The 25594-nt window shown below is 43.7% G+C and overlaps 1 protein-coding gene across 1 annotated transcript in view; it reads left to right on the top strand.

The window, feature by feature from the left end:
* Positions 1-25594, top strand: part of LOC126334702 (macrophage mannose receptor 1-like) — a 71542-nt gene that overhangs the window by 32537 nt on the left and 13411 nt on the right. Inside the window, exons 3-4 of the mRNA XM_049997207.1 lie at positions 6845-6875; positions 15379-15630. Coding sequence (XP_049853164.1) covers positions 6845-6875; positions 15379-15630 — 283 coding nt within the window. The remainder of the gene's footprint in view (positions 1-6844; positions 6876-15378; positions 15631-25594) is intronic.

The following is a 25594-nucleotide window of genomic DNA, read 5'->3' as shown; positions in this document are numbered from 1 at the left end:
AGAATAAAATTATTAGGTGCAGTGTTACACCTTCAGTCTTAAAATCGTAGCATATCGACAGGAGGTCGCTTGGCCGCTGAGATAGCGACCGTTAGATTCGCCGTCAATCACGACAGTGGAAAATTTCAGAAAACGTTTTTCCCGTTAACTCCGGGATGACACAGACCAATAGATCGTACTCAGCTACAACAGGTTCCAATTACAAATTAATAATTTTTAAATTACAAGATTCAACAATTTCAAGCTGAGGTATTAAAGACCAGTTCAGCTCGAAGAGAACCATAATTACTTTCCTGGACTAGTTTGTGCGAGCAGGACCTTTCCAATACTTAACAATCATCAAAATTAACATTATACTACAGGCAATGAGAATTTTTAAACAACAAGATCATGTGAGTAGATTAGTTTTCGAATATTAACAGTAACTACGAAACTTAGCGATGGATTATCACGCTTCTACAGAGATTGGAAGCACCCTAACAGTATATCATATAGCGTTTCCTCCACAAAATTATAGTCCGGTCTCGAAAGGATTGCCCGTATCAAGGGCAGGCTCATTACGTCACTAAGCAAATCAGTGTCCTCAAAGTTCCACTAGGACTTCAAAAGCAGTATCCGTAAGATCTCTTGTACAGACACAAAACAGTCTCTTATCGGACGAACACCTCACCAGATTCAGAAGCCAGAATTGGCCACTTGTGATCCGGGGAAGTCTAGAATGAAAAGGCGGAACGTGAAGGCCGCCGAGCTTCCCTCCTGTAAAGTGGTGATAGCGGCTTACAAATGCAACACACTCCAACACGGAGGTCGCAACTGACCGACAGCTGCACAGCGCCTCTGCCCCCCCCCCCTCGCCCCCCCTCCTAATAAGAGAGGACCTCCCCACTGTCTGCAGCGGCCTCACTTGCTTCGCCACTTCTCGTACCTGTCGCTCCTCCCGAGCTACAGCTCACTCCTTCCCAGCCGAACTCCGCCAATAATCGCGAACAAGCAGACGAGCGATACCTCCAACCGAGCGCCACGGCTCAGATAAGTCGTATTAAGTTCTTTGTAGAGCATCGGGAATAATAAACTGTAAAGAAAAAAAAGTGTTGATGAACCAAATAAGTTTTGGATGCAGTTCTTCACAATTCATTTTGTGTGAACGACGTTCGGAAATTTCCTTTTAAACTTCTAGGACTTGTGGAGGAGAGTGAGTACATGATATTTTGATAGGAACCTATGTCTGTAAGCGTACCGTTTTCCTGCTTCAGCCGTTGGAAAACATGTTTGCTAGGTAGATATGCAACAGGGTAGTCACGATGGGGGTGGTTGCTTTCGACTGTCTATCCTAGCTCTCTGACCTGATTCGAGCCTCATTCACGTGCCTGTGACAGTTAGAGCAACATGGTTGAGCGCGCGTTCGCAGAATACACCGTCATGATCCTCCTGAAAGGCGTAAGGAATGTGTCAGAAATCTCTATTACATTGGAAACAATATAGCCAACTTAACGATATTCTTTGCATTGAGTAAAATTCCAAATCAATAAGCACACAGATAGCGATAGTAACAATCTGAGGACGAAACACCGGAGTGCGATTTTAAGCATTGTTGTGAGACGAGGGCTGTTTGGGAGAGTGGAAGTAGTAATGTCGGTCGAGAACTCGGAGGCAGAGGACGTGTCACGCTGCCCTCACGTCGGTGATGGCAGATCTTACCAGATTCACAGCCTGATTTCAGGAGAGATTTAGAAGACTTAACTACACTTGATGATGAAATTCAAGGTAAAATTAGCAAGCATCGCGTAAAGCACAATTGTGCAAGGCCAGGCTCGTGATTGTTAGTCCCACGTTTTGCTTGTCAGTTAAAGAAGCCTCCTTATTCACCAGATGTTTATAATTAATCTCCACATCTAATTAATAAATTTGCTGTGGTTATTAAATATTAATGTAACTTTGAAATTGAAATCATTTGTTAATCTGGCACTCAGCCATTATTGATTCCTATTTCATTGTCATTACCATTTTCTGTTATTGGACATGATGATTTCTGAAGTTTTAAATAGAACTAATGTATGAAATCCCTTCTCACAAGCTATTCAGTAGTTAACGGGACCCAAGAAAACTTCTTTTTATTAAATTCATCCTTAGTAACAATATGCTTTAGCTGCTGCTGCGAATTGCTGCAAGCCGCATGGAAAAAGGCAGTCATCTAAAGCGGTGAGTGCAGACTTAGGCCAAGAACAGAGACACTGACACACGACAAAATGGCATGACTCTAATCCAGTAAATTCCGTTGCACAAGCCATATTCTCTACCACTTGCAAATTCTTATTCAGAAACGCAGTCGATAGCTTAGGTATTCATCGTCACAGGTTCATTTGTACCTGTAGTTTTTCATATTCATATACGCAGTCAGATAGCTTATCCAAATGTTAGTTTTAAATTTTCCATTTAACGATCTGTTGAGGGCTTTAATGGCACTGAAACCACAACACGCACACAGTGTTATGCAGGTTAGATTCCGATTACTAATAGCTCAGGTTGCTTATCGAGTTTATTTTCACAGACGAACATAGGCATATATTTGTTTCATGTAAGTTACTAAGGCGAAGCTAACGGCAGTGAAAGAGCTGCTCGTCGCCTTTATAAAAACCGTTTTCCACAACTTCAGGCTCCGTCGCATACCCTTTCCGCCTCACTTTCCATTGGAAGAGGCCTTACGGCATCACGTTGAAGACAACTCGTCAACAAGTAACCCATCAACGAGTACACGAGTAATTTCTTTAGCTATTATTGAGTGGGACTGTAAAACAAATGATGTAAAGGGTCACGCCTAAACAAGTATTTGTAAATGTAGTCGCGTTAGCAACATGTTTTCAAATGCTTTTAGCATGGAAACGGCATGATTCCGGACATGAGTTCCCATTCAAAATATTGTGTAGTCACTCCTCACTATAGAACCTACAAGCTTGTGAAAGGAATTTCCGAAGACTGAAGTTTTTTGTATATATTTGACGAAAAATGGACAGTTTTCCAGTGGCTGTCTCCTAAGCTTTGGGGTGTCATATAAACTACCAAAATAGAATTTAATTTATAATTAAACACTATTGCACGATTCGTAAGTTCCGTAATTTGTTGCTGGAAGTAAAATGGCTATTTCCATGTTGTTAAGACTGGGCAATCTACATCTACATCTACATTTATACTCCGCAAGCCATCCAAAGGTATGTGGAGGAGGGCACTTTACGTGCCACTGTCATTACTTTACTTTTCTGTTCCAGTCGCGAATGGTTCGCGGGAAGAACGACTGTCTGAAAGCCTCCGTGCGCGCTCGAATCTCTCTGATTTTACATTCGTGGTCTCCTCGGGAGATATATTCGATACCTCAAAAGAAACGCACACTCTTGAAACCTGTCGAGCAAGCTATTCCGCGATGCAGAGCGCCTCTCTTGCAGAGTCTGCCACTTGAGTTTGCTAAACATCTCCGTAACGCTATCACGGTTACCAAATAACCCTGTGACGAAACGCGCCGCTCTTCTTTGGATCTTCTCTGTCTCCTCCGTCAACCCTATCTGGTACGGATCCCACACCGATGAGCAATACTCAAGTATAGGTCGAACGAGTGTTTTGTAATCCACCTCCTTTGTTGATGGCTGTATGTAATATGTTTTTTTAGTCTGTTTCATAATTGATCTTTTCTGGGTAACAGCCTGTTTGTAAATTTGGTTGTAAGCCTAGAATGATGAAAATGTTCGATAATCGGCAAAATCTTATTGAACAGATAATATATTTCTTCAACATAGTCCTTATGATGTGCCTACCGAAGTTATCCACCAAAATACAGTGTGTTTGGCAAAGAAGACCCTAGTTGTAATGTGTCCTAAAATCTGTACAAACTGACATTAAATATTCTAGTTTGTGGTGTTTGATTCATCAACTCACCAAGTCTGGGTCCCGTGCAGTTGACAGGTGTGCTTCACCTTGGAACGGCAGCAGTACTGGTTTTTTCCTCTGTTCCCTCAGTTCAGTCCAGGCGTGCGTGCAGTGCAGTACAGTGCAGAGCAGCTCACCAACAATGTGTACTCCGCAACAGAAAGCGCAGTGTTTACTTGGCTTGTGAAAACTAAGTCAGTTATAACAGTGCAACGTAATTTTAGACGCCAGTATGGTGGTGACAGTCTCGTAAACTGACAAATGGCCAGGAGAGCGGTGTGCTGACCACATGTCCCTCCATATCCGCATCCAGTGACTCCTGTGTGTTGAGGATGACACGGCGGCCGGTCGGTACCGTTGGGCCTTCCAGGACCTGTTCAGACGGAGTTTAGTAGTAGTAGTAGTAGTATGGTGCTGAACCATGTACAGCAAAAACTATCCGTTATTGGCTAAAATCTTTCTAGGAAACTGGTGGCGTTTTAAAAGCAAAATCACCAGGTAGACCGAGAACTTCTGAAGATACTGTTGGACAGATTCGTGTTTCGTATATGCGGAGCCCGAATAAGTCACTGCTAGACGTAGTCTACATTTAGGAGTGCCTACGAACGGCAACTGTTAAATGTAATAAAACCTACTGATAAAATCGAAAGGCATGAGTTTGCTGTTGACTTTCTACACAGAATTGATGATGATGTCAATTTTTTAAAAAGATTCTCTTTTCTGATAAGGCTACATTTCATGTCAGTGGAATAGTTAATTGGAGGGCAAAGCACCCACGTGAAGTTTTCAGTATCAACGTGACTTTTCCAAGGATAATGTCTCGTACAATTTGATGGAAGATCGCGTGATTGGTCCTTTCATTTTTGTAGGAAAAACAATAAACGGGGAAGTTTACTGTAACATGTTGACAGAGTACGTCTTTCCTCAAATGGACGATATTGAGGCGGAAAAAGGGGCTTGTGTTTTTCCACCTCATTACAGTAACTACGCGCGTGTGGCTCTTGACTCTGGCTTTCCAGGAAGGTGGATAGGCAGGGCAGGCCCAGTACCCTGGCCACCACGAAGCCCAGACTTAACCACATTGGCATTTCTCTTTTGGGGCCACATAAAAAATGTTGTGTACAATGGAAAGCTCAGGGACATAAACCATTTACGGGAAAGAATCGTCGCAGTGGTTGGGACAGTTACACCTGATATGTTGGTGAATATGTGGCGAAAAGTGGAATATCGTCTGGACATGTATAGGGCAACAAATAGATCCTACGTTGATGTCTACTAACATTAAACAAAACTTGAAGGAAATTCTTTCATAATATGTACTCACTGATGTAATTTTTCATTAATTTCTCCCATACATTTATGCTTAAAACTAGGGAGTTCTTTTTCAAACACCCTGTGTGTTATGAACAGATTAAGTGGAAAGATCTATATCCACTGGAGATTGTAAAATTAGACTAGAGAATTTTTATGAATCTGTTAGTACCATGACTATAATATTACAAGCAGTTATACCAGATTTTCACAAAATCGTAAGCGATGTACCTATTACATGTTTCAATCTTTGATTCAGCCAACCTTTATTCTCGTTTCAAAACACCTCTGCATTATGTCTTCCAGCATCTCTCATCAGACCGATTTCTTCTGCTGTTATATCTAGTGCCCCTGAAGGATTCAGAATTTCCTCAGATGTTGTAAATTCACACTTAAGAATGATGAGATTACATTTAATTCATTTAATATGCTGAAGCTACTTCATACACCATCGTATGTGAAGTGAATGACTATCATATTTTTACTTTATTCCATTGTACAAAACCACTTCTATCCAAGGAGTCTGATGGCATGACTGTTGTCACTGCTCTCGCATTCTAGACGAAAGGCGTTAAAATTCCCGTAACCATCAACGTTTAGGTTTCCCGTGTTTACCCTGAATCGCTTAAGGCAGATCTCATGTTCGTTCCTGTTTGAAAAGATGCAGCCGAATCCATTTCCCTCCTCCTACATATGACAACTTCATCGTTGAACCTTAATTTCTTCACTTGAATAAACCGCACTTTTTTGCCATACAAGTTATACCCAGATACCTTTTTGAAAAGTAGAATAAAATTTTAGTTTGGTCTTGCGGCAGACGAATCACAAACTTCCATTAATTATAGGAGAGAACGGAAGTTTTGCCAAGTGTCCAACAATTGCAAACATCTGTTGTAAACATGAGAGTGTTACTGTGTCTGTTGTGGTGGATGTTTTGTAAATTCTGAGACTTTGTGTTCGTAGTGACATTTATGTTGAGGTTTAAGAAGTTGACGGATTTTTCACCTAGTATTCCAGATCACTGAGAACTTCATTATGTAGTAGGTTAATTTTTTTCGAAATTGTATTTAATTTTCTTAACAAGGTCCACTAAATTTACAATTCCAAACTTAGTCTGAAATTTTATGTTGATTTTGATATGGAAATGTAATTATTTCGTATTTTCGTGGTTTGATGAGGTGTAAGTCGGCACAAGAGGTCGTAAACATTGGCCTTTCTTGTGCAGTTTAGGGATCCCACACAGTTTAGGAGCTGTTGGGTTAATGTTGATCAGAGAGACCTACTTAGAATTAGGTCTTGGTTAATTTTATACTTTCTCCGTTAAAGGTTTGGTGGGATCTTTGGTGAGGATATAGCAGAAATTGAGTGTGATGAGTTGTTTCACTTCCTCAGCCTAATCACTTTTGCCCATAATAAACAAAGTATTACTTTTATCGGCTTTCGTGGTTATGTTATTGTGAGAAATTTTCTTCATGTTCTTCAGTTTATTTTGATCCATAGATAGTAATGTAGTATGATATAAATTTTAAACATCCAATGTCTTTTGCTGCACTGAGCTATGTAAACCCATTTACTTTCAAATGAACTGTATCACTAATGTCTATTTGTAATATTGCAGGATGGTAGCGGTGGGATTTCTTGCGAGAAAGGTGAGTACTTCATAGAACCAATAAGTGTTGGGTACTTGCATTGTTTAATTCGTGTATTTCGGGCGTATTATAGTATTTGACAGTTGTAGCATCGCGCTTTAGTGTTTACTTCGTAGATTCTTATTTAAATTGCGTGTGAGTTTCGTATAGGAGGTGCAGTTTCGAGTTTTAGTTACTGTAATCGTAAATTCAGCAGATTGTAGCGCAGTCGTTAGGCATTTGTACAGGTTAGTTGATACATTCTTTGCGTGTTCCGCTTGCGTTATCTAGGCACCGACTCGTGTTTCAGTAACTGTTGTTAAACATCGATTAGAATGGACAGGGACTGCGATTGCTGTGTTCGGATGAGGGCTGACTTGGCATCCCTTCGCTCACAGCTGCAATCGGCGCTGACTTCGGTCGCGCAGCTTGAGGCTGTTGCCAATGGGCACCACTGTGGGGAGCCGGACTCGGGTATCACGGGGATGTCAACCTCATCCCGTCTGTCCCCAGATCGGTCTGCCGCTGTGGTTGCCCCGGTTGCTGCCCGCAGTGGAGCTGAGCCCTCGCCTGTGGTTGATTGGGAGGTCGTTCCAAGGCGTGGCAGGCAGCGAAAGGCGTCCCCGGAGGCTGATCAGAAAGCCTCCCCGGTGCGTCTGACAAACCGGTTTCAGGCACTGTCTCTGGCTGAGCCAGATGCAGCTGCCTGCCCTGTTTCAGAGGATCATTCTCAGCCTTCAAGGTCCGGGCAATCGCAGAGGTTGGGCTTACTGGTAGTTGGGAGCTCCAATGTTAGGCGCGTAATGGGGCCCCTTAGGGATATGGCGGCTAAGGAGGGGAAGAAATCCAGTGTGCACTCCGTGTGCATTCCGGGAGGAGTCATTCCTGATGTGGAAAGGGTCCTTCCGGATGCCATGAAGAGCACAGGGTGCAGCCAGCTGCAGGTGGTGGCACATGTCGGCACTAATGACGTGTGTCGCTTTGGATCTGAGGAAATTCTCTCTGGATTCCAGCGGCTATCTGATTTGGTGAAGGCTGCCGGTCTTGCTTATGAGATGAAGGCAGAGCTCACCATCTGCAGCATCGTTGACAGAACCGACTGCGGACCTTTGGTGCAGAGCCGGGTGGAGGGTCTGAATCAGAGGCTCAGACGGTTTTGCGACCGTATTGGCTGCAGATTCCTTGACTTGCGCCATAGGGTGGTGGGGTTTCGGGTTCCGCTGAATAGGTCAGGAGTTCACTACACTCAGCTGGCGGCTACACGGGTAGCGGAGGCTGTGTGGCGTGGACTGGGCGGTTTTTTAGGTTAGAAGGCCTCGGGAAAGTGCGGGATGGGCTGCAATGTCAAAGGGTGCTTGGCAATTACAGGACGTGCTTGGATCAAGGAACAGTCGGAACTATAGTTGTAAACTGTTGTAGTTGCGCTGGAAAAGTCCCTGAGCTTCAAGCGCTAATAGAAAGCACAGAAGCGGATATCGTTATAGGTACAGAAAGCTGGCTAAAGCCTGAAATAAGTTCTGCAGAAATTTTTACGAAGTCTCAGACGGTGTTCAGGAAAGATAGATCAGGCAGAATTGGTGGTGGAGTGTTGGTGTCTGTCAGTAGTGGTTTATCTTGTAGTGAAGTCGAAGTAGATACTCTGTGCGAATTGGTGTGGGTGGAGGTTATACTTAACAGCCGAATTAAGTTAATAATTGGCTCCTTCTACCGACCCCCAGACTCCGATGATACAGTTGCGGAACAGTTCAGAGAAAGTTTGAGTCTCGTAACAAATAAATACCCCGCTCATACGGTTATAGTTGGTGGGGACTTCAACCTACCCTCGGTATGTTGGCAAAAATACTTGTTCAAAACCGGTGGTAGGCACAAAACGTCTTCCGAGATTGTCCTAAATGCATTCTCCGAAAATTATTTAGAGCAGTTAGTCCACGAACCCACGCGAATTGTAAATGGTTGCGAAAACACACTTGACCTCTTGGCCACAAACAATCCAGAGCTGATAGAGAGCATCATGACTGATACAGGGATTAGTGATCACAAGGTCATTGTAGCTAGGCTCAATACCATATCTTCCAAATCCATCAGAAACAAACGCAAAATAATTTTATTTAAAAAAGCGGATAAAGTACCACTAGAAGCCTTCCTAAAAGACAATTTCCATTCCTTCCGAACTGACTATGCGAATGTAGACGAGATGTGGCTCAAATTCAAAGATATAGTAGCAACAGCAATTGAGATATTCATACCTCATAAATTGGTAAGAGATGGAACGGATCCCCCGTGGTACACAAAAAAGGTCCGAACGCTGTTGCAGAGGCAACGGAAAAAGCATGCGAAGTTCAGAAGAACGCGAAATCCTGAAGATGGGCTAAAATTTACAGACGCGCGAAATTTGGCACGTACTTCGATGCGAGATGCCTTTAATAGGTTCCACAACGAAACATTGTCTCGAAATTTGGTAGAAAATCCGAAGAAATTCTGGTCGTATGTAAAGTACACAAGCGGCAAGACGCAGTCAATACCTTCGCTGCGCAGTGCCGATGGTACTGTTATCGACGACTGCGCCGCTAAAGCGGAGTTATTGAACGCAGTTTTCCGAAATTCCTTCACCAGGGAAGACGAATGGAATATTCCAGAATTTGAAACACGAACATCTGCTAGCATGAGTTTCTTAGAAGTAGATACCTTAGGGGTTGCGAAGCAACTCAAATCGCTTGATACGGGCAAGTCTTCAGGTCCAGATTGTATACCGATTAGGTTCCTTTCAGATTACGCTGATACTATAGCTCCCTACTTAGCACTCATATACAACCGCTCGCTCACCGATAGATCTGTACCTACAGATTGGAAAATTGCGCAGGTCGCACCAGTGTTCAAGAGGGGTAGTAGGAGTAATCCATTTAACTACAGACCTATATCATTGACGTCGGTTTGCAGTAGGGTTTTGGAGCATATACTGTATTCAAACATTATGAATCACCTCGAAGGGAACGATCTATTGACACGTAATCAGCATGGCTTCAGAAAACATCGCTCTTGTGCAACGCAGCTAGCTCTTTATTCGCACGAAGTAATGGCCGCTATCGACAGGGGATCTCAAGTTGATTCCGTATTTCTAGATTTCCGGAAAGCTTTTGACACCGTTCCTCACAAGCGACTTCTAATCAAGCTGCGGAGCTATGGGGTATCGTCTCAGTTGTGCGACTGGATTCGTGATTTCCTGTCAGGAAGGTCGCAGTTCGTAGTAATAGACGGCAAATCATCGAGTAAAACTGAAGTGATATCAGGTGTTCCCCAGGGAAGCGTCCTGGGACCTCTACTGTTCCTGATCTATATAAATGACCTGGGTGACAATCTGAGCAGTTCTCTTAGGTTGTTCGCAGATGATGCTGTAATTTACCGTCTAGTAAGGTCATCCGAAGACCAGTATCAGCTGCAAAGCGATTTAGAAAAGATTGCTGTATGGTGTGTCAGGTGGCAGTTGACGCTAAATAACGAAAAGTGTGAGATGATCCACATGAGTTCCAAAAGAAATCCGTTGGAATTCGATTACTCGATAAATAGTACAATTCTCAAGGCTGTCAATTCAACTAAGTACCTGGGTGTTAAAATTACAAACAACTTCAGTTGGAAGGACCACATAGATAATATTGTCGGGAAGGCGAGCCAAAGGTTGCGTTTCATTGGCAGGACACTTAGAAGATGCAACAAGTCCACTAAAGAGACAGCTTACACTACACTCGTTCGTCCTCTGTTAGAATATTGCTGCGCGTTGTGGGATCCTTACCAGGTGGGATTGACGGAGGACATCGAGAGGGTGCAAAGAAGGGCAGCTCGTTTTGTATTATCGCGTTATAGGGGAGAGAGTGTGGCAGATATGATACACGAGTTGGGATGGAAGTCATTACAGCATAGACATTTTTCGTCGCGGCGAGACCTTTTTACGAAATTTCAGTCACCAACTTTCTCTTCCGAATGCGAAAATATTTTGTTGAGCCCAACCTACATAGGTAGGAATGATCATCAAAATAAAATAAGAGAAATCAGAGCTCGAACAGAAAGGTTTAGGTGTTCGTTTTTCCCGCTCGCTGTTCGGGAGTGGAATAGTAGAGAGATAGTATGATTGTGGTTCGATGAACCCTCTGCCAAGCACTTAAATGTGAATTGCAGAGTAGTCATGTAGATGTAGATGTAGAGACCCACGACTACAGCTACTATATACCGCATCATTTTCGGGGCACTGCAATATTAATGTGAGTGATCACATGCAGTATTTTTCTTAGCCCTTCTCAGCACTGTCTAAGACATTTTGTCTTAAAATATGCTATCAGGTAATTTTAATAATAGCAAGGAGAACATAATTGCTACAAATTATCGACAAACATAATGTAACGCGAATGTGCATGTATCATGAGTGTTGTTTAAGAACATTGCATTTCTAATGTACGGCTTTATTTTCCATTTTAATGCCCTTATTTCTTAAGGGACGTTGTTTTACGTAATTTACAGCGTACTTAAGCACTGGGACATCAGAGTGCTGATATGATTACACATGAAGCTTCCTGTTACTAACACCATCTCTAGAAATACTGAGTTTTTACGCAGTGGCAGGAGGAAAACTGCACTGTACGTCGAAACTCTCGGAACTTTACTCCAAGAGAGACCTCGTGCTTAACGACAGTGTAGGACAAGGACACGAATCTAAATGTTTCATCCCCAGTAATTTTCAGTAAACTAGGAACTCTTGAGCCCTTAAATATAATTTTCATCTTTACATCCAAAATTTCGTACACATGGACTGTAATCCGCAGGTGCCTCCGTAAGGCGCCCGCCTCGAGTTAGCAGTAATAGGATGGGAAGGGCGTGTGTATGCTCTGTGCGGAAACTGGAGGATCTGGCCTCAGTTCGAGAAAAGCTGCAGACGCGGTCAGCTGTCTGCAGGCTGCCGCCACGAAGTGTAACGTTAGAGGAAAGTCCGGCGCGTCGCATGGGATACTTTAGGTGTCGCTTGTGTCAGCCACGGGTTCTGCTGTCGTGACACTTTCTAGCGTAACCGAAGCGGGGATCAGCCCTCTCCGCAGGGTGGTAACGCGTGGCTGGAGGTGGAGACTCAATGCGGAAGCTGGCTGTCTGGTCTCACCTGTTCACCAAGAGAGTGGACAGGTGGACACTCCCTAGCGTGGTCCGACCAAGCACTCAGGGATAACGTGTTTACTAGTTACCGGCTGCTCCAATCATTGGGGCATTCTGGTGTGCCTCAGGGGAATAGCGTCCAGAGCATTCGGCATGTCTGCTGGGAAGCCTCAGCAGAGATGTGGAGGAGGCCCTGCCTGCGGCAATTGAGCGTGCAGGCACAGTGTATGTGCCGAGAAAGTGGATTAGCTAACTTCGAGAAAAGCTGAGGAAGCAGAAATTGTTGCATTACCGATAAAAAATTAAAAGTAAAAAAAATAAAAACGCACCAATGACACGAGAAAGTTACAAATTCGGATGTCTACTGCAGATTGATACTTCCACCTGCATATCGTAAGAAAAGATCTTTTCTGGGAAACGGAGAAAATTCTGTTTCTACGTAAAATCACTAAGCGAGTCGAAAGTTTCTATCCAGCCACCGCTGACCATCTGGTATGGCAACAGAAGCCGATAAAAAGGGAGTTGAAGTTTTATATTTCGCGTTTAAGAAATCACTTAAGCAGAAGGAATGTAGAAACACATTGTTGTATGACAGAGGCACAGACCTCCCGTATGAAGGACACAAGAGAGTCGTTGAATAACTAATGCAACATAGTTTTCCCTGAAAAGCCCTATGTTCGGGAATTAATAGTCTCATCGCTCTGGGCGTCGAAGTTTGAGAACTGTGGCGACAAATCTTATTCCGATTTTATTCGGTGTTCTTATCAGTCTCGCAGTGTATCAGCCATCAGAGTAAAGTTGATGCACAGAATCGCCAGCGGAATGGTTACTACTTTGTGCAGCAGGATAACATGGACGAAATCCACGTCCGGAGAAACACTGTTTCGGCACTGGGTTGTTTCAAAGTTAGAGAATATATTGTGTGTGTCGGTGTTCCACATATTGCTGAGAAACCAAATTAGAGTGCCATACTGTGCAACACTTTACAAAATATGTTCGAGATTTGTGATCTCCAACTTGAGAGAGTTAAGCGGTAATGTAGGAATGATGAAAATGTTTAACTAAGACGGTTGCGCGTTCAGTACTTCAGTCGCAGAGTGGATTCGTGCATTAACGTCTCCCAGTCCCTTTATAGGAGAAGCAAAGACAATAATTGTCCCAGCACACCATTAGAATGGACTGTGCGAGGCCTTGTTTGTGTTTAGGATAATTTAGGTTAAGTAGTGTGTAGGCTTAGGGACTGATTACCTTAGCAGTTAAGTCCCATAAGATTTCGCCCCATTTAGAACCCGGGGGGGGGGGGGGGGGGGGGGCTGCTGGAAACAAGCTTCAAGTGGTGCAGAGTATGGAACACGGTGAGGATAGTTAAAGGAAGCTGGGTAGAAAATCTAAGTACCCTGTTAACCAACATGAAAGGATCCTCCGACACTACCACTAAGCCTGACTTCCCATCAGTTTTTCATCTACTGCTCTGTGTGTACCTCTGTAGCGACCGTGGGTGTCGAGCTTAGCAAATCGGCCATAGTTCGACATCCGGCGACGTGTGACACAGATAAATGTCGTCTAGATACTGCTGTTCCCTGCTTTGTCCTGTACACTGAAGTGCCTTTATTTATATGGCTCGTGGACCACCACAGGGATGTTAATAGAACAATATGTGACCGACTAACTGGGGCAAGTCACGTATGCAGTACGTTTTCATTATTATATTAGACTCCATCTAGAAACTTCGTCCCTGGATCCCCCAAGATTTTGCTCGCTGGCGGGCTGTTACGTAGCCTTGTCTGTAAATCTGTTTGTCACATGGCACCACAAGTCCGGCTCTGGTTGTTGTCATTGTCAAACATTGAGACATGGCTTCTTGCCCATAACCGGCTTCGCCGCTGCTCTGTCGGAACAATTCAGAAGTGTTCTAGTGAATATGTCTACTGCGAATGATATTCGTAACAGATTGTGTGAAACCCAGCGCGCTCTCTACGTCCACGACACTCCGAAAGTAGAAGATACGGGCACCAAGCTTGGCTTCCAGAAGATGTCCCATATAGTTCCTCACTGTCACCTGATGAATAAAATCGAGCGTACGGAACATAAGACCAAAACAGTGTGTCATTCTCAACGGAGAAAACTCTTTAGATGTAAATAAGTGTTATAAGACCATCACTTTTACCGTTATATGAAAGACCTTATCAATAACGTTGTAGTTCCATGAAGCTTCTCGCTGATGATCCTGCATATAGAGAAATCGCAACGCTAGAAATTTGTAGCGAAATGAAAGAGGACCTCCAAAGGGTCGATGCTTGGTGCAGGGAGTAGCAATTCACTCTTACCAAAAAGAGAATATAAACTATAACGATTGCATACGGTTAGGGATCCTTCCTAGATAGGACAGACAGAGGGAGTAGAAAAGATCCAAAGAAGAGTAGCACGTTTTGTTAAGGGTTCACTTAGGAAGCGCAATATCATAGACATGCTGTCAACTGCAATGGCAAGCTTTGCAAAAGAGTCATTCTGCATCACAATATGCTGTGCTGTTAAAATTCCCACAGCGTAAGTTCCTAGAAGTCATCCAATATGTTGCTTCCTTCTGCGTATACGTAGCAAAAAGACCGAGAATATATAATTAGAGAGATAACAGCCCACAGGGTGGCTCATCATCCGTTCTTCTTTCCGCAGACTATACGCGACTGCAAAAGGAAAGGAGGGCAGTGAAAGTGGTACACAAAGTAACCTGCATCTCAGACCATAAGGTGACTTACGGAGTGTTGGTGTCCTCATTACTGTTAGAGAGATTTTAATATCCGGCTCTGATGACCTTGATGCCACCGTGAATGTGAAATAGTGATATTTTTCCTTCCAGTAGGGTAGTAGGGTAAGTTCTTAGTTGACACATGGCACATAAAAATAGTGTCTGCAAATTTTCTGGCCTTTGAGTTCCTGAACATTATTTGCTGGTTTTTTACAACTTTGTGCAGAAGGGTCAGCTTGCACAATTAATAAATGTTTAATATAGTTTATCCATCTGAACGTTGAGTCTAACGATAAACGCATTTTGCACAAGGCGTAAAGCAGTATCTCTGTGACCCTCTTTTAAAAAAAATAAGCTAGGAGCTTCAATAACAAAGTCACATTTAAAATTTACAATTCTTAATAGAAGCCCACTCAGTCTCAGAACAAGATTACAGAGCATATGTTGAGTTTGTGAAGTCCTTTGTAGCAGATGAGAAGGAAACCGAGAGGGAAGGTGGACTTGCTGAATCGTCCACACCTTAAATGCACGTTCTCAGGAACCACGCGTTTGTCTATGCAGCAGAACAATAATTCGGCTTATCTTTTAACGTCTTTTCACTGTGATACATAAGATCCACTGTGTTTTTGACCTGTGTTGTTGCAGCCGAGGTGCCGGACATACCACGAGGCTACCATTATGTACCAGGCTACGCTCTAATCAAACTTCACCGCACGTACAAGAAGTGGCTGGAAGCCAAGAAGACCTGCGAGGACGAGGGAGCTCAGCTGGCAGTGCCACCGGACCGCTACGCCTATGACGGCCTGAAGCAGATCTTCCCCAAAGAGAAGGGCATATGGTACGCCTTCCTCGGAATCACCGATCAAGCCAGCGAAGGAGTATTCGTTGGGCTGGATGGTAACATGCCTACGATCTTAGTCGGTATATTTTTGTTTCTGTGGAGTTTACAAACGCTATTTACATCAAATGTGGAAAGAAGCGTGCAGATTTCTGATTATTTGTATGCATACATATCTGAAATTGAACCCTTAAATTATTCTTATTAGTCCTTAACGACACAAATAAAAATAATATCCCACATTCTGAATGATGGTTGTTAACTCAACATTTTCATTTCGATTAAGTAGCAGATCTTTGGCATCTTTCGCGGGGATCTGCTGTTTTCACTCACTCACTGAAGCAGTTTTACGTCCTTCGTTAGTCAGTTGACTTTCGACCAACGGAAATCATTTGCGATTTTTTGCCCATTGGTCTTCCTTCATTGAAAGAGAGTGAATGTGGTACACGAATTACCCTGCATCTCAGAACATAAGGTGACTTACAGGGTGTTGGTGTCCTCATTCGCTTCTGTGTTGTTCTGGATCGGTTGGATACTTGTTAGGTGGAGTCGTGTTTGGAGGGAAAATTGCATTGCGATGCAGATTCTACAATAAATTTACCTACCTATAGGCATGTACAGTGACCGCGGAAGCCAAAGGAACAGGCAAACTGGACAGATGTCTGTGTATAAGAGCAAGCAGAAACCCCCACGACACAATCCTACACGTTAACGGCAGCAGTTCCAAAGAGCTACAGGAGTGTGTCAACACAAACGATGCGAAATAGGCTCTACGAGCAAGAATTGAATGCCGGAACATTTCTCAAGGCTCCCCCTCTACAACTGGCTTGGAGACAAGCTCGTGTCGCATAGGCACGAAATCACTGATTGTAGAATTGGCAACAGTGGTATAGAACTCTCTTTGCTGATGAGACCCGTATAAGTCTCCACCTTGAAAATACTGATGTTCGTGTGTGGAGGCAACAAGGACAACATTTACACTCTAACTGTGTCGCAGAAACCCAGCCTTATCAAGATAGTTCAGATACGTTTTCGGTGGAATCATGCACGGCCACAGGACACCCCTTGTGCCAATACACGAGATGATGATTGGCGTGAAGTATCGGGCGAACACCTTGGACGCATTGTGGCGCCATTTGATGAATATATATTATAGAGTGGTTCACCCTAATTGACGCCAATGCGCGCCCCCATCGGCACAATCTTGTGAACAGCCTCGTAATGGAGCACAAAATCATTCTGATGGAGTGGCCTCCGTATGCTCCAGATCTTAACTTCACTGAGAATGCATGGGTCATGCTAAAATAAACGGTTTGCAGTCATCTTGTACAACCCAAGACCTTGCAGGGCCTTTTAAAGGATGCTGCGGACGAATGAGACGATATCCTACAGACTTTTGCAGTGGAATCTTTTGTAAGGTTTTATTCCTTTTGTGTGTGTTTAACAAGTGGGAATGTGTTTATCTTCTCCATTTTCGTTTTCTTATGACTGTACTTGACTGAAAAACCAGTTTTCCTTCCTGTTATGTCCAGTATTGACAAGAAATAAATACGCAGCATTCATTTTTACCTCTATAGTTACTCAGTACCAAGGTTAGATTAGTACTGCTAAGTCGTAGTCACTCCGCATGTGGGAATCAAATTGTGTGCTTCCGTGAGATAAAATGGGAGTTCATAGGTTTCAAATACTTAATTGAATTGAAGCTGGTTATAGTTTGGTATGAAGCTTTTTAATTTCATCATACAGTAAAATCAAAGATACTTTCCTCTCCTTAAGTACAAAATAGTTTTCCGCTACTCAAGAACTTTGGGATGGGAATATCATGTTACTTATGATTGTTGTGTACCTAAATCATGTACCTGCTGGTTTGAGTGACCCTACGAGGTTGAAATGTCGTTTCCTTATATTGTTACAGTATAATTGCTTATCCTAAGTCTGTCAGAGTTATTAGAAATTATGTCACCATTATTAGTATTGAGCCGCTTGCGTGTGCTAGGCTCCATCTCTTTTCACAGTGCAGAGTCACCCAGAATCAGTTAATGAACTCCAATAAGTCAGTGATAACGAGTGCTGTTTCTTTGCCATTAATTTTGAAATGTTAATACAGCTACGAGAACGCATGCTGTTAAGCTGAATGCTTTTTGCCAAACACTATCCTACGTAACCTCTGTTAGTATTGCGGTGATACGTATAATGTTGAATGTCAGTTAGGATTTAAATACACACCCGAATGATTCAACCAGTTTTCTATAACAGACCTAGGATTGCAAGTTTTAGTAGACCCCCGCCACCTCGCCGCCGATGGACGCTGTAAAAACAACGCCGACGCTTGTTCAATCCAGTCCATTGCCTTCACTAACCAATATAATCTGTGCAGTGTGAAAGTACTAGATAAGCAGACCAGTTTCTTCCTCCACGTTGAATTTGAGTGTGTGTGTGTGTGTGTGTGTGTGTGAGAGAGAGAGAGAGAGAGAGAGAGAGAGAGAGACTCTGTTTCTGTTTAAAGTAACGAGTCAGATAGCGTTTCCAAATTGTTACTCTGGGGTATTAGACGCACACGTTTTGCATGCCATAATATCATGGCTCGATTATCACGGCTTCCGGCAGTAGCCAATGTTTTCTTTTTAATAGGCACATCCCTTTCATCTTCTCCTTGCGTGTGTGGGCGGTCTTGTGGTTAATACACTGGACTCGTATTTGGAAGCGCGGTTTGAGGCGCCATGTCATGGACTGCACGGTCCCTCCTGCCAGAGGTTCGCGCCCTCCCTCGGGCACGGGTGTGTATGTTGTTCTTAGCATAAGTTAAAGTAGTGTGTAGATCTAGGGACCGATGGCCTCAGCAGTTTGTCCCTTAGGAATTTGCACACATTTGAAAATTTCGCATTTGGGAGGAGTTGCGTTCAGATTCTAGTAAGACTTCCCAGATGTAGGCTCTAGTCTTTCTAGTAATCATTCGAGAGAAATGCTGGGCTGATACCAATGAAATAGACATGGCTGAATTTCTGACCTGGATGAACCGTCAATTAGGGCGATTCACAAACAACTCAAGTACACATGTTATTCCAAAAACGTTATCGTGGAAGTACGGGCCAGGAGGTGCTGGTGAAATAACATACACTGCTAAGATTATCTTTTTATTTTAAAAGGCTTTCTCAGTAATAAATTTTTAAGTCTGGCATTAAAAGAAACCATTTGAAAACCATTTTATAATAGCTAAAAAAAGCTCTTTTAAGTAGCTGGCAAATTTTCCCTATGTAAAGGATATTGCATGACGTTAACAAATTCCCAATAATAAGATTTTAAACTTGTTGTATCTATGAGAGAGCAATTCCTTCAAAGAAGCACCTTTAAGTAGCTAGTTTGTACTATAGCTTAAATAGTTGTCTCTCGCCAGTTACATAACTTATGTTACACCTATCAGTTGTTATATGATAAATGTGAATAAGCCAGCACACAAACCTTCACATTAAAGACAGTTTCCAAACAAAAAAAATTCCTTTGCTCGGTGAGGGAGTGACACGTGTAAAAGGGCCAAAATCATAATAGGCAGAATATTTATTGGTGATCTACAGGGCCACAGCAGATCAGTCTCAAAACTTCCATTACAAGCCAACGCTCACGGAGTTACCCAAAACCAGAAGTTGTAGCAAGGGCGGTGCCTGCACAGACTCTGAACCACAGAGACACGCGACACCGACCCTAAATTACCCAATCTAGGTGTGAATGAAACGGCCCGACCAAGAAGCAATTCCCACATTCTCGCGGACAGGCAAACGTAAACTGTGGTGGGACGACCCCAACAAAATCACTGGTGAAGAAACTCGTACACTTCAGTAGAACTTGAAAACCTTCTCTCACTCTGTTACATAACAATAGAACTTAACTTGTCACACTCCAGCACAGGGAACACGTTGCACTTCCAAATGCTCGTCAGAGCCAACCGCTGCCAGTGGTTTCAACGGCCGATAAGAAGACATAAGGTCGCACGCGCTGATCTCCTGCACCACGGCTTCTAAGCTTCACAAGCCACGTACATGCGGGTAAGGCAGACGTAGCCCCTGACAGCCAAGAGGTCGGCGAATCACATGGCGAGCAGTTGACGACCAACAACAGGGCCCCGATCGCACCGCCACCTCTCTCGATCACCACCCAGTACACACTGCCTAAATCGTCACGCAACCGTACACTTGATCCACCTCCCGCCAGATGGCGGTAGCGATCCAAAACGCGTCAAACCGAAAGCGCCACCGCAAACACTAGACACAAAGGGAAAGCACTCCGCCTAGCGCCCTTTTCGAAGAGCCAGACACAACTACTGCTCACTGCGTATGTATAATAAATAATAGCTCTGTCGAAACCGTAGGTGACTAGCGATAACAACTAATAATCTATCGCTCCAGATTCCCTTTTGAAATACGAGGGGTACTGATAAAGACAATGGACATAATAGATATACTGTGACACGTGTTAATCCCGGCACCATTGTTAAGCTTTCTGTAGAGTCTATTGAACACGCTGTAGAACCAACAATACAAATAACTCCTACCACTGAATGAATATTGTGAAATCATTCTCCATGTACGTATTATTCTCAAAAACTGACGGAACATAGGCCAACGAATTTATTTTTGAATTCGCAAATCTGTCCGTAGCAGAAACGTCAGCTCTGAAAATGTGGCTGACAAAGGTGCTTTGTTAAGCGTAGGATATTCCTTTCCCAACAGCAGTTGAAAATTATGCACTCCTAACATCTTACTCATATGCATCGAATTGTTTACAAACGCAGCCACACTCTTGGTACCTTCCAAGAAATTCTTCAGAGAGTGCGTAGCATGGCTTGTCTGTTAGGAACGTTCTTCCCACTGGTTTGAGAATATCGATGGAATATAATTTCGTTAAGACTCTACAAAGTTCACTTAAATCCACACATAAGTAGACTGATAAAGGAGCTACGGCGTGTGAACTTTCTGACTCACTCAGTACTTCACCGCTTCACTAATAGCGGCCTCCCAATCCGACGACGTGGAGAAATAAACATTGGCGGTACTTCTCTGCAGACTGCGTCGTTACGTGGGCCACGTCTCGTGTTCTGCAGTAGTCTTAAGTCTGACGTACTGAGCTTAACAAGTCTACCTGAAAAAAAACGTGAAGCATCTAGGAGATATGACCAGTGTAACTTCGTCCACGTACTCACCATCAGCGAGTGTGTGAATAAGTAGATTTGCAAGTCTCTCTGAAAGGTGTGCAGCTACCTGAGTGAATTAATGTTGTTCCTCTTTAATGTTGTTATCACGCTGACAGGGTATATGAGGAGTATGAACAGCTAAAGATGTTCAGCGATCACTTCTAATACCACTGAGATTCCACATAGGCGTGTGAGTCAGCATTATCAGCACCGGAAGGCAGGCTGAAGGGAGCGTCCTCGTGGATCTCTGTTTGGCCCGCCAGTCGAAAAGCGCAGTATCCGGATTTGTAGGAGCTTGATGTGTGTGAGTGATTTGATGTGGAACTGCATCGAAACGTGACGGCAGCCATACTCTCCATCAAGATTCTGGTCGATCGTGTTTCACCAACGTAAGGCAGTATCGCCGTATTGTGCACCATGACATTTGCGCCTACGAACCAAGAAAACGCAAAATTCTGCGTCATACCGCAGCATTGGTTGGAGACTAGCAACATCTGGGCTATAAAAGAAAAAAAAAAATACAGTCCCATGCGTAGCCTAGGGTTAACACCACCAAACAAACGGGAGTAGGGGAGTGGTCGTGACCTGGGAATACTGACTGCTAGTATATGCTCTCACATTGCGTTCAGTGACGAAGCTCGGTTCTAACCATCCTGAACGACACTCGTCAGCGAGTATGCTGTCAAATAACGTAGAGGTCCTTGTGTTGCCTGACATGCGACAGCGTGTCTTTTGACATTTTCCACGCACATAGCACGCGCCTCTACGAGCTGTCTTGATGTTGGGGTACTCCTTTGGCCAGGAAGATCCGCAAATGTCTCCTCGATAGAACGTGTGTGGAGCCAGCTTGGACATCAACTCCGTGCCAGTGGGAGAATGAAGGATGCCAAAGACAATTTAAAATATTGGTGGAATAGCTTGGTGCCGGGATTAACACGTGTCACAGTATATCTATTATGTCCATTGTCGCTATCGGTATTGGGGAGAAGAGGAGTTTGTGGCACAACTTGACAAGAAGAAGGGACCTGTTAGTAGGACATGTTCTGGGGCATCAAGGGATCACATATTTATCATTGGAGGGCAGCGTTGAGGGTAAAAATCGTAGAGGGAGACCAAGAGATTAATACACTAAGCAGATTCAGGAGGATGTAGGTTGCAGTAAGTACTGGGAGATGAAGAAGCTTGCACAGGATAGAGTAGCATGGAGAGCTGCATCAAACCAGTCTAAGGACTGAGGACCACAACAACCACAACAACAACAACCAGAACAGCTTGGTCCAACCGAATCAGTGCATGCACTAGACTGATTGCAACGTCATATTGATAAGTGAGATCATACTGCCAAGTCTTTTATAAATTTGACTCGACGTTGTGATCACATATCATCTCAACCTGCAAAGTTTCGTTTCATTTCCTGCTCCCCTTTTGACTGCTTCGGTTTGTCAGGCTGTGCAGTTACTCATAGCTGGCAGTTCTACAAAGAGTCTTCCTCAGATGTTAGTATTACGAGCATTGCTGAGACTGTGTACTAAGCTTGAGCTTCTATCTTAGATTGCCGCTACGTGATTTTATTCTGTTGCAAATTTTGTAGCTGTTGGACAAATCCCACCAAGAAAGAAAACGTGAAAATAAATTCGGTTTCACTGACGTATTTCCAACTTCAAGTAAAATTTATCTGGACACCATTATAGCACTAACAATGACGTCGGACACGCTGTTTTCCTTTTGTTACGATCACAGGATGTCAAGTTCTTTTCAAGTTGGTTTTTAGATTTTCACCAGACGCATGGGTCGGTACATTGGTCACAGTATTTTTAATTGTTAAATAAACATCATGAAATATTATATGTATGTAACTCATTTACTGAACTATTTTCGTGTGTATCCAGTTTCCTTTTGTTACAGTAGAGCATCTGTTATCAGAAACAGTTTTGGACACGGGTTATCGGATAACTGATATTTTGGATAACCGATCGTTTACTGAAACATGTACCAATGATACGAAACAGATATACTACGTTAAACACAAAAGTACACTCCTGGAAATTGAAATAAGAACACCGTGAATTCATTGTCCCAGGAAGGGGAAACTTTATTGACACATTCCTGGGGTCAGATACATCACGTGATCACACTGACAGAACCATAGGCATATAGACACAGGCAACAGAGCATGCACAATGTCGGCACTAGTACAGTGTATATCCACCTTTCGCAGCAATGCAGGCTGCTATTCTCCCATGGAGACGATAGTAGAGATGCTGGATGTAGTCCTGTGGAACGGCTTGCCATGCCATTTCCACCTGGCGCCTCAGATGGACCAGCGTTCGTGCTGGACGTGCAGACCGCGTGAGACGACGCTTCATCCACTCCCAAACATGCTCAATGGGGGACAGATCCGGAGATCTTGCTGGCCAGGGTAGTTGTATTACACCTTCTAGAGCACGTTGGGTGGCACGGGATACATGCAGACGTGCATTGTCCTGTTGGAACAGCAAGTTCTCTTGCCGGTCTAGGAATGGTAGAACGATGGGTTCGATGACGGTTTGGATGTACCGTGCACTATTCAGTGTCCCCTCGACGATCACCTAAAGTGTATGGCCAGTGTAGGTGATCGCTCCCCACACCATGATGCCGGGTGTTGGCCCTGTGTGCCTCGGTCGTATGCAGTCCTGATTGTGGCGCTCACCTGCACGGCGCCAAACACGTATACGTTCATCATTGGCACCAAGGCAGAAGCGACTCTCATCGCTGAAGACGACACGTCTCCATTCGTCCCTCCATTCACGCCTGTCGCGACACCACTGGAGGCGGGCTGCACGATGTTGGGGTGTGAGCGGAAGACGGCCTAACGGTGTGTGGGACCGTAGCCAGCTTCATGGAGACGGTTGCGATTGGTCCTCGCCGATACCTCAGGAGCAACAGTGTCCCTAATTTGCTGGGAAGTGGAGGTGCGGTCCCCTACGGCACTGCGTAGGATCCTACGGTCTTGGCGTGCATCCGTGCGTAGCTGCGGTCCGGTCCCAGGTCGACGGGCACGTGCACCTTCCACCGACCACTGGCGACCACATCGATGTACTGTGGAGACCTCATGCCCCACGTGTTGAGCAATTCGTCGGTACGTCCACCCGGCCTTCCGCATGCCCACTATACGCCCTTGCTCAAAGTCCGTCAACTGCACATACGGTTCACGTCCACGCTGTCGCGTCATGCTACCAGTTTTAAAGACTGCGATGGAGCTCCGTATGCCACAGTAAACTGGCTGACACTGACGGCGGCGGTGCACAAATGCTGCGCAGCTAGCGCCATTCGACGGCCAACACCGCGGTTCCTGGTGTGTCCGCTGTGCCGTGCGTGTGATCATTGCTTGTACAGCCCTCTCGCAGTGTCCGGAGCAAGAATGGTGGGTCTGACACACCGGTGTCAATGTGTTCTTTTTTCCATTTCCAGGAGTGTATAAATACACATTGAGTGTCACATTTTATTATTAACACATCTGAATGCACAACATAGCTTGAAAAGTTCAATACTGCTGTTATGGTAAAATTTAAGAAAATAATTCGAAATTATGTTTTTGTTTCAAAGTTGAGATTATTCGCTTTTTGCGCTAAATGTCGAAAAACGTTTCAAAGACAGCGTGAGTCTTATTACTCATTTTGTTATGAGCACTTCGTAGTTTTCTCGTGGCTGTGAAGTGGTTTCTCGCAGGATGATCCCTTTTTATCACAGACGTTCGCACTGGTCTTGGTAGCCGACGACAAGGAATTATTTCAATGTCCGTAAATACTTGATTGCAAGTCATCACCTTCTTCCAGACTGTCTTGAATGATTTCGAGATTGCAAGATGATACTTTTTTAGTTCGTGGACAGGTACAGTGCCTACCATTCTATAGAAATTCTTGTCTCCATCCACGAATTCTTTTAGTTTTTATCTGTGACAAGCAATATTTTTATTCCATTATTGCAGGGGGAATATGTAAGCTTCTCTGATGCGCAAATGTGGCCTGTGTGTTCCAATAACGTTTCCCCATAGCTTAGCAGCGATGCGTAATTTGGTTCCCTTCAATCCATGCGCTGACGATTGTGAGAAATTATCGATTTATTTCTTGTCCTTGAGTATATGCCTGTATTAACCTTGTGTTAACTGTGGTATCTTAAATACGATTTCTTGACATTTCCATTGCTTTCATGTGCAAACTTCCACCTTCATTGTCAACTAGACTCACAAATTTGGTAATGGGGTCAATGTTGTTTTTCATGTCTGAATTTGATACATTTCCAACTCCGTATTCTGAGTTAACTTGATCCACTAACAATTGGTTACCTGGCCCACTACTTTAAGTTTACAGGAAAAACTAAGAACGAAGAGTTCAGTTTTCGTTACCATTGCTAACTGCACAAAAAACAGCATTACCGGCCAGAAACATAGGTTCAGACGTCAACGCAGAATACACATAACTGCTCATCGCCAGCAGAGCTTATGCATGGACTCCTATAAATCTGAACATGACGACAAGAAAGTAATCGGTCAAAAAAATATGTGGTGTGCGTACTGTAAGACCTTCGGTACACACACCATCAGATTATTTGACTTGTCGCTCTAACGAAGTAGGCGAGTGTCAGCAATATGTGTCGTGGTCTTATCGTGGCGTGTTCATCTTCTGCTGTTAGGTCAGACGATAGAAATGCCACTTGCACGCTTAGAGTAACTGATTGGCGATGACCAATTTTAAACAGAACATGATTAATTTTCACACACATTTATTAAAATAATAAAAATAATAGACATTACGTAACTTGATTCTGGATGCCGTTTACAATTGAGAATCTGAAGTTCC

This window comes from Schistocerca gregaria, chromosome 2 (genome assembly GCF_023897955.1).
Source record: "Schistocerca gregaria isolate iqSchGreg1 chromosome 2, iqSchGreg1.2, whole genome shotgun sequence".
In the NCBI taxonomy this organism is placed as follows: Eukaryota; Metazoa; Arthropoda; class Insecta; order Orthoptera; family Acrididae; genus Schistocerca; species Schistocerca gregaria.
The sequence above is the reverse complement of the archived record's forward strand: the minus strand, read 5'-3'. Positions and strand labels throughout refer to the sequence as shown.